The sequence below is a fragment of the Rosa rugosa genome, chromosome 1, assembly GCF_958449725.1.
Source record: "Rosa rugosa chromosome 1, drRosRugo1.1, whole genome shotgun sequence".
Classification (NCBI taxonomy): Eukaryota; Viridiplantae; Streptophyta; class Magnoliopsida; order Rosales; family Rosaceae; genus Rosa; species Rosa rugosa.
Window position 1 is genome coordinate 2,687,538 of NC_084820.1, and position 14,924 is coordinate 2,702,461.

Sequence of the window (14,924 nt, forward strand, 5' to 3'; positions counted from 1 at the left end):
TTGATGCTCATCCCGTCATCCGTAACGAGTTTTGAGCTGGGCATCTTACGCAAGTGATCTAGCTAATAAGTTTATTGCAAATGAGATATCCGGTATTGTGTATTGTGCTAAGAACAATAATGCTTCTATTGCAGTTAAATAGGGCATTCCGTTCTCTAGCACATCTTCATCATATTCTTTGGGATGAAATGTATCTTTTTCTGAATCAAGACTTCGGACAATCATGGCAGTGCTATTAAGCCTGACTTTATCTGTATGGGAGTACAACTATAAATTCCTAATTATCAAAATATTTGTATTATTATTTGAATCTGTTTTACTAATCCATATTTAGGATTATTAAATATTACTGTTCAATGACATTATTTTAGTCATTAGTACCATCTTAAGATTCTTGTTTTAACCTATTATTTAGACTCTAATTAGTGATTTATAATTTTAATAATATTGTATTTATTTAGAGAAGTTTTAAATACACACCCCTAATTACTTAATACACACTCCACACTTAATACACCACCCATTTAATTTCTCATTCTAATATTTTACTAAATACACAACCCAAAGTACCTAAAATATCATTAATCTCAAAAATCATGAAATATCCTACTTTTTTACTATATTAGGGTTACTATTTAATACGATTAGTATATTCTATTATATTGACGTTTTGTAAATGACCATATTGATTACTTGTGTTTGTTATTGAGAAATCCATAAAGATTTATTGTTGCATGTTCCCTTTAAATAGATGCATATAAATAGGTTTTGTGTTATTTGAGCTCACATCCACCAAACACCATGTTAATCAAGTATAAAATTATGAGTTGAACATTCAACCAAAACTATATCAGTAGTTTCTCCACAGTAGTGGAACAAAAAAGTTGTCATTAGAGGGACCAAACAAATTAACAATTACAAAGTTTTTTCACCTGTGATATTTTATAATAGAAAATAAATTGATTAATCATAACTCTTAGAACAAAAAAGGAAGTTAACTAAAAAATGGGAGTAAAGTGATATGTTTTAAAAATATTTAATGCCATTGATTTTGAAATTCTAAATATTATGGTCTCTAACCTCATTTAATTACAATTTATTTAAAGGAAAATTAAATTAGATAGTTTCTAACTTTATTCTTGTATTAAATTGGGAGGCCATGTATAGAAATTTTTTGTGTTTAGCTAACTATTTATACATAAATACTTAAATAGAATAATATAAGGAAAATATGACTATTTTTTTCTTCTTCTAATGCATAGATGTCTATTTTGGTCATTTAATCTACCTACAAAATCTAATTTGAAATATAAAATTATAGGGATGTGTATTAAGTGATTAGGGGTGTGTATTTAAAATTTCTCATTTATTTATTCTCAAAAAACTATAAACTAACCACAGCTCATATTCCAAGTTTCCAACCATGAAAACTAAACTCATATCACTTTTCAGAAGAAGGAAAAAAAAAAACAACAAAATAATAATAATAAATAAAGTGTGAGTTTCACACCCTGTTTGGATGAGGGAAAAAATGATGGAATTTAATTGAAAGTAAGGATTTCATAATTCTTACAAGCTAATTCCCTCGTTTGGCATTATCAGATTGGAAATTTTAAATTGATCTGTGGAAAAAAAAGAAGGAATTCATTATTTAAATTCCCCACTTCAATTTCCACCAAAATAGGTGTCATTTACAAATTCCTTTGCAATATTCAATTTTCATTTCCAAAACAAGGTTTTTTTCTACTTTATTTTTTTATTTGTTTTAAACTTTCTTAATTTATTACACATTTCAAATCCTAAATAAATACAACCAAACAATAGAAATTGCAATTAATGGAATTTTAGATTGATGGAGTTAAAGATTTCATCATTTATAAATTCCTACGGATTTCATAATTTTCTCATCCAAACACACGGTAAAGAAAATGAGATATATAGATACCCTAAATTGAACGTGCCTCACAACTTATCTTTTCTGATCTAGATTGCGAAATGGTGATGGGATTTATAGGTGGAAGCGCTTGGTGGTTTGGTGTCGGTTGGTGGTAGTTTTGAGGGGCTGACAGTGACGGCGATTGCCCACCGGGATTTCTTTATATGCGTTATGGCGCGGTGAATGAGATTACGGACATAGACCAAGTAGTGGATCATCTCAAATTAAGATCTGTCCTAGTCTATTGGGCTTCAGGGATAGGGACGTTGGTAGTCGTCTGTTGCCGGCGTGGTGGCGGTGGTGTGAGGGAGATGCAAAACTGGAGGTCCTGGCTTTGAAGGTTTTTGGGCCCATGGTATCTGCTGGGTGTGTGGGTTGGGTGGTGGTCATGGGCCTAAGGCGCTACTCTTTTACTTCTCTTCTCAGGACCCAGGTTCAAGCCTTAGGAATCTCTCTTTCTTTGTTTTCATTTTTGTTTTGTTCTTCTTCTTTTTTTTTTCATATTTTATTTTTGTTTCTTTGTATTCTTATTTCATTTGACCATCTTCTTCTCCTTGATATTTTGTTTTTCTTTCTTCTTTTTTGTGAACTTTACGAAATTTTTTATTTAAAAGAGTTTGATATTTTCTTTATTATATCGATTTGACCAAGTTTTTTTTTTTTCTTGAAATCCTACAACTAGTAAGGCCTCATTTAGATTTTCGCTCCACGCCTTTGAAAATTCAGAACCGGCCCTGCTCATAGCCTTATGCTTGGTACGTTTTGTTGAATTGTGATGTATGCCACTGTTTTCCTCTTCCAGATATGCTTGGTATGTTTTGTTTTCTCTATTATGTTGGTTTACTGGAATTATTGTTGGTTGGAATTATGGATGAGGACTTAGAAATAGTAATTGATAATGCTTCTTGTGTATGTTCTTTGATTTTGCAAGTTTTAACTTCTCATTACATTAATTTAGTTTATGTGCTATTTTACTTTGATTCTTTATACATATATATGCTTATGTGTAACTAATTTGGTCATGATCTGCCATGTTCCTTTTGCAGAACAGTGTATGAGTGAGTTTGAGTGATGAGAGCTGACCTCAAGATCTCTTTGATTTCGTCAGCGGCAAACGCTTTCAAGTCATGGGAAAGGCTTGATGTGTAAGTGCCAACTGTTTAATATGACTCTTGCTGCTTTGTATGGTTTCTACTTTCCACTTCTTCTGTTTATTATTTACTAATTCTGCATACTAGTTTCCAGAGGTGGCATTATATCCCACTCTTTTGAATTGGAAGCCAAGACGAAAGGACTGTTTAGTGGTGCAACAGCTGTTATTACATTTCGCTTTCCCTCAAAGGCTGCTCTACAGGTTGAATATTAGAATGTCCAAATTCCTTGTATAATGCAAGCTTTTCTTGTTTCCTTTAGGAGGCATATTCTGTGCCTTTTCCCTTTACTCATGTTCTTTCTTAGTAGGAGCCCTCCATTTAACGCAATGACTTGTACTTTTTCCACAAGAGAGTGTTGATGCTTTTATCAACTGTGTTGTGAAAAACAGAGGATTCAGCTAGGGAAAGCACGCTGCCTGTTTGATCAGAATGTGGAAGGACCAGTCACATATACAATTGGTATATAGCTTCCTCCATTTTCTTCTATTATAGCTTCTCCCGTTTTTTTTTTTTTTTTTTTTTTTTTTGTATTTTTCCCTTCACATATGCTATGTAATGATTGTTAAACTGGTTAATGAACCTGTTGCAGTTATACTTTCGATGAGAATACTCCACTTGTTGACGATCCAGAGTACATGTCTGCATTGGGTGAAACAATATTCAAGGGACTGCAAAGTGGAGATAAGGATGGGGTCTGGCTAATGCAGGTAAAAGGAAGGATTTAATTGAGTCTTACTATTTAACTCTGAGTATCTCTTTAAGAGAATGTAGCTAGTTACATTGACATCCCATTTGTAAACAGTAACCATGCCTGATTATTTATGTTTCTCTAGATATTAGGACACGATACTTGCACCATTTTCATTTTAGTGCAAGAAGCGGAAGAGTCTGCAATGAACCAACAAAATTGTAGACCAAGGGGGGCCCACTGACGTGGCCGTTTCACATCCTCAGGAATTGCTTAATTATGGTTGACCGTGAATTGAACGTTAACTGTAAAAGTGTTGGCGTCATGGTGAAACAAGCTGGGCGTAATGGTATTTCGCAGCAAAATATCTCCATACCCAGCTGGTCATTTGCCTCTCATGTCTCACAAATATGTGGTACTGCCCTTATTGAATCTGTCTTTCCCCTTACAGCTGATTAGAAGCAGAGAGAGCAAAGCTATCCCGTAATCAGACAACCATCATTGTGGGTCAATACCGCCGACTCCTTCAATCTCATCCTTGTTATGCAGATGAATCTTGATTTGTGTTATTGAGTTTGATTTTGTCACGTAAGAACGCCCCTTCCTCAATGATAAATCGTTTGCGGTTTGGTGTTTTCTTCAGAGGGAATTTTGATGTGTAAAAATTATAACCAACAAAGAACTCATATGCAACAAAGAAACTACTTTTGTGCAAGACATCTCATGACTCATCTGGGAATAAAGAGATGAGGATTGGCCATTTTGGGTTACAGGTGGCTGGAATTATAACAAATCTTGAGCCAAAACTACTTTAAAGGAGAAGTCAGCAGCGAACCCCTTCTTTTTCCTTGCATTTTTCATTCTTTACCCTTTTGCAGGGTCGATACTCATATGGCTTTTCTTTGGAATCAGAAAGATCATCCTGTTCCTCTTCTCCTTCATTCACTCTACTTCTCTTCATCTTCTCTTTCCTTCGTTGCATATGGAGGACGATGGATACCACTATTTAGTCTGCCAACCTTATCTCCTTCTCGGTGCACCCGCCTCTCCCCTTCTCCCCTAAAAGCCCCTATGGTTAATTCATACTTTACAGTTTCATCTTCCCTGTCGTATGCGAGTTTGACGCGGTCAATCTAACGGAAACTCTGACGCCATCTCTTGGTCTACAAATGCATTGGTTCATTGCAGCCTACTCCGCAAGAAGCATGCATACTATGGAATAGTTTTTATACCCTCATATATTGTTTGTGCATTAGTGCCTAAGCATGCATACTCTGTGAAATTATAGTGATTATTTCTAGCCAAGTAAGCTGACTTGCCCCTTTGCTGCTTGCAGGAGAGAGATCTTTTTGCAGTTTAGTGATGGACCAAAAGAGATGATATATTGTTCTTATTTCAGATGAAAGAAGAGTGAAATGAGTCTCTTGTAGAGTTGTTTACAATAATTTGTATTTGCAGATTTAAATATATATATATTTTTTAAATGGAATATATGTAGTCACCAAAGCTTGTATTAGTGGGTATGAAGCTTTTGTGGGACCCATAATGGCAGACACCAAAAATATGATAGTGGGTACTTGGGTCTTTGTGACGCCAGCTAAGGAAACCATTGCTGATAATGGTGGCTCAACCGTGGCTATTGGTGTTATACACCAATGATTGGTAGCCATTGACCCAATAGACTAATGGTGTCTAAAGGCCAGATTTGTGGTAGTGTGACCGACTAAACTTTCTAACCATTATTTTTAATATTTCAAAGTTGAAAGCAAGAATATTAAAAGAAACGTGTTTGATATTTCTGTTACCAGAACATGGACAAGCTCTTAATTTGGGAATCAAAATAAATATGAACTAAGTTATAAAAACAAAAAAAAACAAAAATGATGAACCTCACAAATTGTGTGAGAGTTAGGTGCTTCAGAGCATGTGACCTATAAAAGTAGTCGTTGGCTGAGACGTGTTTAAATCAACATTACATTTGTTATACAAAAGATACATGTTAGTGATGTTTCTTTCTTAATCAATTGAGAGGTATGTATGCGTTTTTTTTTTCTGGGACAAAAGACGTAAAGACGTATGTATGTGTCTGACTCGTTCTTGAATGATTATGTTCTTTTCCCAAATGCAGGCTTGACGATGTTACATATGTATATTATAGTACGTAGTCTACATTCTTGTATATATAAACCTTGGCATTTATTACAAGTTTAGATGACAAGCACGTACACCGGTACACTTCATTATCATATACGTACTATTCCTAGCTAGACAGAGATCGACGTTCATGCAACCGACAACAGTCTTCGAGTGTTTCTAGTGCGAAGTGTAATTTGATATGGAAAAGATGTATGATAAACAAGAACAGCTACAAGAATTAAGTTCCTCCTTCATTATCTTATAAACAGATAGCTATGATTAATTCTGATTAGAAACCCTTGTTTTCCAGTAAGGGTTTACTGTTATTAATTCATTTCTTCCTTATATGCATATACAAACTATTTAGATATATATATAGCTTCTATTACATGCAACAAGAACACACACACACACACACACACACACACACACACACACACATATATATATATATATATATATATATATATATATATGTACGTAAAAGTAAATTAGTAATTATAGTACATATGATATGCTACAAGTAATAGCTTTCCCTCCCTTGTTTATCAATTTCTGTTAAGCAGCTCCTCTATCATCTGCAATGAAATTCTCTCCTCTTCAGTCATTTCATAAGCATCTGCTATTAGTTTAGGCTTTTCTAATGATGATGATGCTGGAGACTCTGAAAACATTGATGGTGATGAAACACTTTGCTGGTTGGTGGTACCATCATCAGCTTTAATATTCTTCTTTCCAAGTTGGACAGTCATGACCCAGTTGGAATGATCCGATCGTTGACCTGCTCGCTTTTGCCAGACTCCGATATGAGAGCTCTCGTTGTCCAGCCTCAAGCACGTCAGGGATGGAGAGAGTACGTTGCTACATTTCCTCAGCTTTGCGCGTAAGATATCTGATAAATCATTTGGTGTTGACGAAGAATCCTTAATAGTACTAGTTTTCGGAGTAGTACTACTACTAGTTTGAGTAGTTGTTGGGAAATTTGTTTTGGCATTTCGGCCACTCATCAAAATGGCAGCTGCGTCATATGCTCGTGCCGCCTCTTCAGCACTGTCAAATGTGCCTAGCCACACCCTTCTCTTCCTATCGTGTCACACGCACACGATAACATCATGTTAGTCAATTAACAAACTCTAAAAGCTAAAAAATCCGATGTAAACAATGTTTGGCAAGATGTATAGCTAACTTACAGCAGTGGATGACGAATTTCAGAGACCCAAGAGCCCCAATTCCGCTGCCGGACACCTCTAAACTTCTTTGTTGACTGCACCATTTTTGCCAATTTGAAAGAGATAGAGAGCTAGGAGATGGATTCTAAGCATGCACATATGAGGGCCGGGAAGAATATATAGAATGCAGGTGCAGAAACGTTGAAAGAGTCTGGTAGTTAACAGGAGAGATCGAAAATGGAACGTATAGTGTCGGCGAATTAAAAGCTAGCTAGCTTAGGGTACACTGCTCTTGTATTAAATTTTCTCAGCTACAACTCCCATAATACACTGTGCCTTTTCACCTCCCAATAAATAACCTGCTCCCCTCTTGATGAATCGATCGTCAGTAGTCCCCCACTGCTCTCGATCCCTCTCATATATTAAAGACTTGTACGTAGTTTAGCCAAGTGTCTCTTTGCCTTTGCACGAAATAAAGAGAGGGCTGCTCCACCATTTGGTGAACATGGTTGGCTCCACCATCAGTGCTTCATATTTGCAGTAGCATATTGTTTGATAGTCAGTTGGTCAAGGAAAGTGAGCTCGAGCTAGTTTACTCTTAATTATTTTTGACTCTGTTGTTAGTTGGGATAAATCTAAGAACGTAAAACACGTTGTCAGCGCACTCTTTAGAATTATGCAGCAGCTAGATTTGCACTTGTAAAACTCATTTACTAGCTAGTAACTTCGATCATTCTAACTCTTGCATTATTTCAAACACGTACATTGAGTTGAAAATAAATGGAATTCATTTGACTCTCGTGACAATTTAGACATGGATGAATGCATGAGTACCGTTATTTATGAAGTTTCAGCTACTAACAAACGAGACTTTAATCGGTATTTGTACCTTCCCTGCTACAATGCTAGCTAGTCTCTTCATATTATACCCTGCAAGTTGACAGCTTACCAAATAGAGAGAGCTGCTCGACCACTTTAATCATTGATGCTTGTCAAAGAATAATATATAGTATAATTATATATTTATATACACATACGTACACAAATGCAAAAAAGAGGCCGTATTTTGGGAGGACCAATTTATCCACACTATGGCATGAATATTCTGTTCTAAAAGTGATCTTATTCCGTTCAATTAGTGACCAGTCCGGGGTCCGAATTCTATGGCTGCTGGCAATTGCCGTGCCAATTAACTATTAAGAGATCGAGGGTGCTATATGTCAGCTATCTAGCTAGCACTACAGGAAAATATGTCTTTCACGACGTGCAAAGCGCGCCGTAAATTACAATTTACGACGAGCAAAACCGTGCAAAAACGCGCTCTTATAGACCGCGTCGTGAAATCGAGTTCAATTTTTGAATTTCACGGCGCGCAAAAAGCACGCCGTAAATGAACCCAAAAGCACGTCGTGAATCTCTTCCCTCCAATTTGAAAATGTTAAACTGACGACCCCAGTGCACGTCGTAATCAACACTTACGCACGCCGTAATTTTACATTTTGCACGTCGTAAATCAACACATGCACGCCGTAAGTTTACATTTTGCACGTCGTAATTTTACATTTTGCACGTCGTAAATCAACATTTATGCACGCCGTAGATGGACAAATGCGTGCCGTAAATTTGTTTGTTTTTCCTGGATATTTTCCCCGTTTCAATGAGCTATTATGTTACATTTCCACATTACATTAACTTAAGCACCCAAAATTTAAGTAGACAAAGACAATGTGCATTTTACAAAATTATCCATTATATCCAACAACTCAAATTAATCCAATGTTGATAAACTATTCTTCAAGCCATAACACAAAAGGCCTTCAAAATGAAATGAGAGGCAAGAACAAAAAAGAGGTCTAAAACTTGCCCATCCTCGAATCTCATATATGCTCTTCCTATCTTGTTTTTGAAATGATCAAACATCTTATCGGTAATGTTCTTGATTTGCTTTCGCCTCCATTGCTTACCTACAAGGAGGAAACAATCATATAACTTACACTTCATAAAGTATACAAATAGAAAAAGAATGCTAGCCAAACAAAAGAATATTAAAGTAGCACATATTATGAAATGCAGACAGTCAGACATCAGTTCTATGTTATGAAATGCACTCAAAGTCTAAAAGTTTACCTCAAATAGCACATATTAAAGTAGCTTGATGAAGTTGATGGGCCAAGCCACTGTGCTTCCTTTAGCTGCAGCAAGCGTACTGAACTCTTGGGTTGGCCAAAACAAAGGTATGTCATGCAAGACTTCACGCACCCAAACTTTCCAACAACCAAGACCAAGAGGAACACAATGTATTTTCTCGTTTGGATCCTTTGTCGATACACTTACCATAAAGGCTGGAGTCATTCTGGATTTGATAAAACTTAACCACGCATCCATAGAATGAATATTATCAGGTTTGCACATGGCAGCAGCTGTTTGTAGGCCTACCAATTCAGCTTGCTTCCGTACTTCTTTTAATGTCAAGCATCTATGATCTCGCCAAAGCTTAGCCATTCTTTGGAAAATTGCTTTCTTGTGACACTCGCCAAAGCATCTATGATCAATAAAACACTACTTTTGTACAAACAACAATCATACTAAGTGGTTACAAACTTGTAATTAAGGGAACTTAGAGTGATGTGTTGCCAAATTTGAGTTTTGAATTTATCTGAGATCGCTTTTCCAGTCCAAGATGGAATTTATCTCAGTTCAATCACTCCATATTTATACATATCTGCTAATTCAACTAAACTCATAAAGTAACACTAGTACTCAGTACATTTCATAATAAAGACAAATTATAAGCATTGATAAGCCATGCACGAGTCCAACATGAACATTAGTTTAAGAGCTTAATTAAGGAACTGAAGTACGTGACTAAATCAAACTCATACATTTCTAGTCAAAATGCAAAAGTTGTTATGTTAATACTTAATATTGCGTCAAGCCATTAGTTCCAACTTTGAAGCCTATTTATGTTGAACTGATAAGTGCACATTTAGTACCTGAGCCTTTATTCTCACTTGTGTCCAGCAGTAGTTTTCCTATTGCCTTCAAGCATAGTACCCTCCTTCAGTGTTGATTGTGCTTTGTTCTCCAATCCGAGTGCAGAAAGGGCAGCAACCTTGAGGTTCATGACGTTTTGAGCCAAATAATGTATACAGAACCAAGTACTACCAAGCACAAAGTATATAAATCAACCACAATGGGAGCACATTTGAGTTAAACACCACCACAAATGCTAATGGCAAATCATATTTTACAAGAAACTTGTGCAGATCTATATATGTAGAAGCTAGCAGTTCACTTTCACAATTTGTGCAACTTCATCAAAAGATAATAGTTAGAAATAACCAAACACTTGCCTCAAGATTCATAACAGTAAAAACCATACAAGGATTTTGTGATCCATAACAGCATTACTAGCATACCAGACCGGCCACAGCCTCAAGTAATTAGAATCACTTTATTTATTCTTTTAAGAAATTAACAGTAAAAACAAATCAAAAACTCTTGAATTTAAATTGTTTAAGGTCTGTCACTGTTATCTGTTTTTTTGGATTCTGATGATGATTTTCAAGCTTTTGAACACAATAACCCGATCTTGCTAATAGGATCTTTTTAGGCTTTGATACAATAACCCTGATCAAAGATGAAAAAGTAGATTTCCTATGGCTTTTGGAAAAACTTATGTCGTTTACCCATGCTTTTCTGCCAGAGCAAATCCTTTCGGTGTGACTCTGTTAAACAAATATCTTCTGCTATAGATGCTAGACCTTGAAGAATCAATAGCCACCAACACAAGAATACTAACCAGAAAACATACGAATGAAAAAAAAAATCCAGAAAATCAGATACAATCTAACTTGGAAATTCATAAGCACATAATATGAACCACTCCCAAGATTCTGAATTACCCAAACCCAGCAAATCATCAATCACACAAAATCAAAAAGAAAATCCAGAAATACATAGAAGAAGTAAACCCTTACACTCGATGAACAAAATCAAAAGAGAAATCAGGAACGCACACCAAGTGTTCGACGAAATAACGATAACAAAAACTTCAAGAATCAATTGCAGTTACTTGTAGAAAACCAGAATCGAACACCGAGTATGTAAAATCAAAGCTTCGAAGCTAACAAGCACAGTAAATTTCAGCAACAATCACATTATCGTTGTGGATGAGAGAGAAGAAAGTACCTACTGTGGCCGGAGCAATGGGAGAGTGGAGGAGGCCGGAGCAATGGGAGAGGAGGAGGTCGAAGGAGGTCACCGCTTTTTGAGAGGTAGGAAGCAATGTAGAGTGAGAGAGAGAGAGAGAGAGAGAGAGAGAGACGAGGCCTGTGTTAAATGGGTGCATTTTGTAACGGGCTAATTTTTATAAATTTTGTATACGTTGAAATCACAACGTGCAACGAAAAACGTCGTAAATTTCACTAAAAGTATGATTTTACGGCGTTCTTTACAAGCATGTCGTAATTTTCTTCAAAAATTTCCAAGATTTACGGCGTGCATCTAATACACGTCGTAAATGATACTCATTCACGGCGCGCATTTGATGCACGCCGTGAATCTTGCGTCGTGAATGACCCATTTTCCTGTAGTGTAGGGTTTATACAGGGCCGGCCGGGTATGTACGTAGGGATCGATACCATGCTAATCAAATTTCATTCAGTTTAGGAGTACTAGCTAGCTAGCTAACTATGAGATGGTGATCGAACTGTGTATTCCTGAATGAATCTCATGTGCAGGTCATATATGCAAGTCATAGATACGACTTTTTGGTTCATGCATCCATCGATGCCTATGTATTCCAACCTTTGGGGTCATTAGCAGTCAAGTATATATGTTAATTGACCCGTATAACGTACGCGTACTACTGTGTGACGTCAGACCTAGCTCCATCGATCTAATTACACATTCTACGTCTCAACTTTATATAGAGCCAAGTTAAAATGCTTTAATCAATTAATTGAGTCTGATAATCTGATATAATGCCTACATTATAGATATGAAGAATATAAACTATTATCAATTGTTTCAAGTGTTAATTAGCCCGCTACCTAAGATCAATGTTATGAGTTTGAGTCACCATCGGGATAGGAGTGAAATCCTTTGATTTTTTTTTTTTTAAATAATAATTAAAAAAAGAAGAAGTGTTAATTAGCCCGGCCTTTTGGATGATTAAGATTTCCGGAAATCGTGACGGCTTTATATATATATATATATATATATATATATATATATATATATATACATACAGCCCTTCTTGGGTGCGGACGTCCGCACTTTTTGCTTCGGTGCGGATTTTCAGTTTTTCCCCACTTTCCGATCATATTTTCACATCTTAGCCGTTCCGTTTTTAGGTCCTAATGCATAGATCACTTCTGCAAATTTTCAGCCAATTTGATGATCGTTAAGGCACCCAAAACTGCAATTTACCATTATAAACACGAACGGTTCCGGTTAGACAGATTCGGTTCGTTCATGTAAATTGCAGTTTTGGATGCATTAACGATCATCAATTTGGCTGAAATTTTGTAGAGATGATCTATACATTAGGACCTAAAAATTGAACGGTTAAGATGTGAAAATATGATCGGAAAGTGGGAAAAATGACAAATCCGCACCTTTTTGCTTTGGTGCGGATATCCGCACCTAAGCAAGTTTCTATATATATATATATATATATTTGGCTAGGAGATAATCGAGGAAGGAGAATAGAGTTAGAATTAGATTTTAGAAGAACATATAGCTGTTAATTAATTATTGGATCCCGTAACAGATATCCAAGAATCAAGATTCAGTTGTATGAGTTCAAGTGTAGTACGGGCACAGGCTGTAATACCTGTATCATCCAGATAACTTTTAAATTTGAAAACTCCGCAATTCCGCATTAGCTTGTCTCTTCTTAGGGGGGTGTATTTATTTAAGAGTCTACAATATTTTTTTGTATTTTGAAAGTCTATGGGTATTCAATTGAGATTTTAAACAATTCTTTAAAATCTTGATGTATTCAATTAAGATTTAAAATTATCCATTCAAATATGCAGATATTCAAAAGTATACGGATTTTTAAGGATTTTATTAAAATGCTGGATTTTGAAGGATTTTATAGTGCTTTTTATACATATCAAAACTCAAAAACAATCCAACCACTTCCCAAGAGATTTTGATGGATTATTTCTCACTCAAAAAATGAAGAAGCTCTTCACCAAAAAAAAAGAAAGAAAGAAGAAGCAGCTCTCAATAGGTGACACTCATCTATTTTGTCTTAGACCTATCTTCCCACTATCCTCCTCTACCTCTGCTTTAATCTAATAATTTTTTTAAAATTTTTTATCACTATAGCTCTGGAAGCCTTAATCCTTCTAGCTAATTAAGCTCACTTTCAATGGTATTGTTAAGATGATACACACACACATGTTTCTGTTTTTTTTTTTTTTAATCAAGCTAGAAGTTGCGTGCCATATATCCATCTAAAGCCAGAATAGGCGGTTACATACACACATGTTTCTTTTGTAAATTAGATATGAAATAAATTATGTCATTAGTTTACTACTTTACTTTTTGTGTCACGTACATGCATTTTGATTGATTAGTTTTCTCTTATTATTCATAAATCATTATACAAAACATAAAGAATGGTAGATTGTCATATATATATATATATATATATATATATATATAGATATATCCTATCCAGAGAGGAGCTCCGCTTTGAAATTAACGTGTGAAGTTCGAGTTTTTGGTCACTTTTTGGTCGCATATTCACATCTTGATCGTTCAGTTTTTAAGTACTAGTGTATAGATCATCTCTGCAAATTTTCAGCCAAATTGATGATCTTTAAGGTATCTAACTCGCTCTGGATAGGATCTAGCATTATAGTTGGATCCATACATCCATTGCTTTTAAAGAAGAAGGACAAAAAAAATTAACCTACCAAAAACATCATAAAGACTTGTAAAATCTAAACAAATACCAGTAAATTTGTCATTGATATAGCATTATAGTTGGATCCATACATCCATTGCTTTTAAAGAAGAAGGAAAAAAAAAATTAACCTACCAAAAACATCATAAAGACTTGTAAAATCTAAACAAATACCGGTAAATCAATCCATTAGAATCAATCAGAGTCCATATATAATTTAAACAATCCGTGGATTAAGTAAATTCATGGATTATAAAAACTCAAACAAAATCTTTTAAAATCTGAATTGAATACACCCCCTTAATTAGTTGGTTTGAATTATAACCACCCATAACTATTGGAAAATTAGGATGGCCGGATGGACAATTAATTGACCTAGACGGCTACCGGCATTTTTATATCTATATATCTGCAGAGACATGACTTGGTCTGTTGGTCATTGTTGAGTGATTAGTTACCGGTTACCCTCCTAATTAAGGGCACTTTGCTGGTGTCAAATCGTCTATTCAAAGTCTCCTTTCCTTAGTTGTCAAAAAAAAAAAGTCTCCTTTCCTTCGTCATTCCCCTTTCCAATTTCCATAGTTCATTCTAGCTTTTAATGCATATAAACGAGTTGCCTACACCAATTATAGGAAGATTTTACAGTATAGCAGTGAGAGAACTGTAATTCTTTTGTTTCTGCATATCGATATATATACTTTTCCATGAGGAGAGAGACTTAGGTACGGCACCCGCACCACGTGACAGTGGGGCTGCCCATTCAATGTCCAATTAGGGGGGGATATTTTAGATATTTCACATTAAAAATCAGAGGCAGTTTCAGAAAAGAGGAAAAAATTTATTTCTTCTTATTGGAGGGCCGCACCGCCACGTGGTGCGGTAGCCCCTATGCAAGAATTTCTCTTCCATGAGAACA

General features: G+C 35.6%; 2 protein-coding genes and 1 long non-coding RNA gene across 5 annotated transcripts; 1 reads left to right on the plus strand and 2 right to left on the minus strand.

Moving 5' to 3' along the window:
- Nucleotides 1–2,981: 2,981 nt before the first annotated feature.
- Nucleotides 2,982–5,308, plus strand: LOC133736598 (uncharacterized). 3 transcript variants are annotated; one of them, XM_062164144.1, is made up of 5 exons: nt 2,982–3,081; nt 3,182–3,290; nt 3,480–3,549; nt 3,680–3,797; nt 5,115–5,308. In XM_062164144.1, the coding sequence occupies exons 1-4, from the start codon at nt 3,008–3,010 to the stop codon at nt 3,790–3,792; spliced, it is 366 nt and encodes a 121-aa protein (XP_062020128.1). In that variant the 5' UTR covers nt 2,982–3,007; the 3' UTR covers nt 3,793–3,797; nt 5,115–5,308. The 3 variants fall into 3 exon arrangements, with proteins under 3 accessions (XP_062020128.1, XP_062020136.1, XP_062020144.1); XM_062164152.1 differs by lacking the exon at nt 5,115–5,308 and adding an exon at nt 3,924–4,409; XM_062164160.1 differs by having other exon boundaries at nt 2,995–3,081; nt 3,175–3,290.
- Nucleotides 5,309–6,121: 813 nt separating this feature from the next.
- LOC133726960 (ethylene-responsive transcription factor WIN1-like) lies at nt 6,122–7,379 on the minus strand. The gene is made up of 2 exons (XM_062154595.1): nt 7,105–7,379; nt 6,122–6,997 (listed from the first exon to the last, which is right to left on the minus strand). The coding sequence occupies exons 1-2, from the start codon at nt 7,185–7,187 to the stop codon at nt 6,463–6,465; spliced, it is 618 nt and encodes a 205-aa protein (XP_062010579.1). The 5' UTR covers nt 7,188–7,379; the 3' UTR covers nt 6,122–6,462.
- A 1,412-nt stretch (nt 7,380–8,791) lies between these two features.
- Nucleotides 8,792–11,413, minus strand: LOC133727193 (uncharacterized). The gene is made up of 3 exons (XR_009855048.1): nt 11,275–11,413; nt 9,211–10,244; nt 8,792–9,047 (listed from the first exon to the last, which is right to left on the minus strand). It is a non-coding gene; the product is annotated as an uncharacterized LOC133727193 (long non-coding RNA).
- Nucleotides 11,414–14,924: the final 3,511 nt, after the last annotated feature.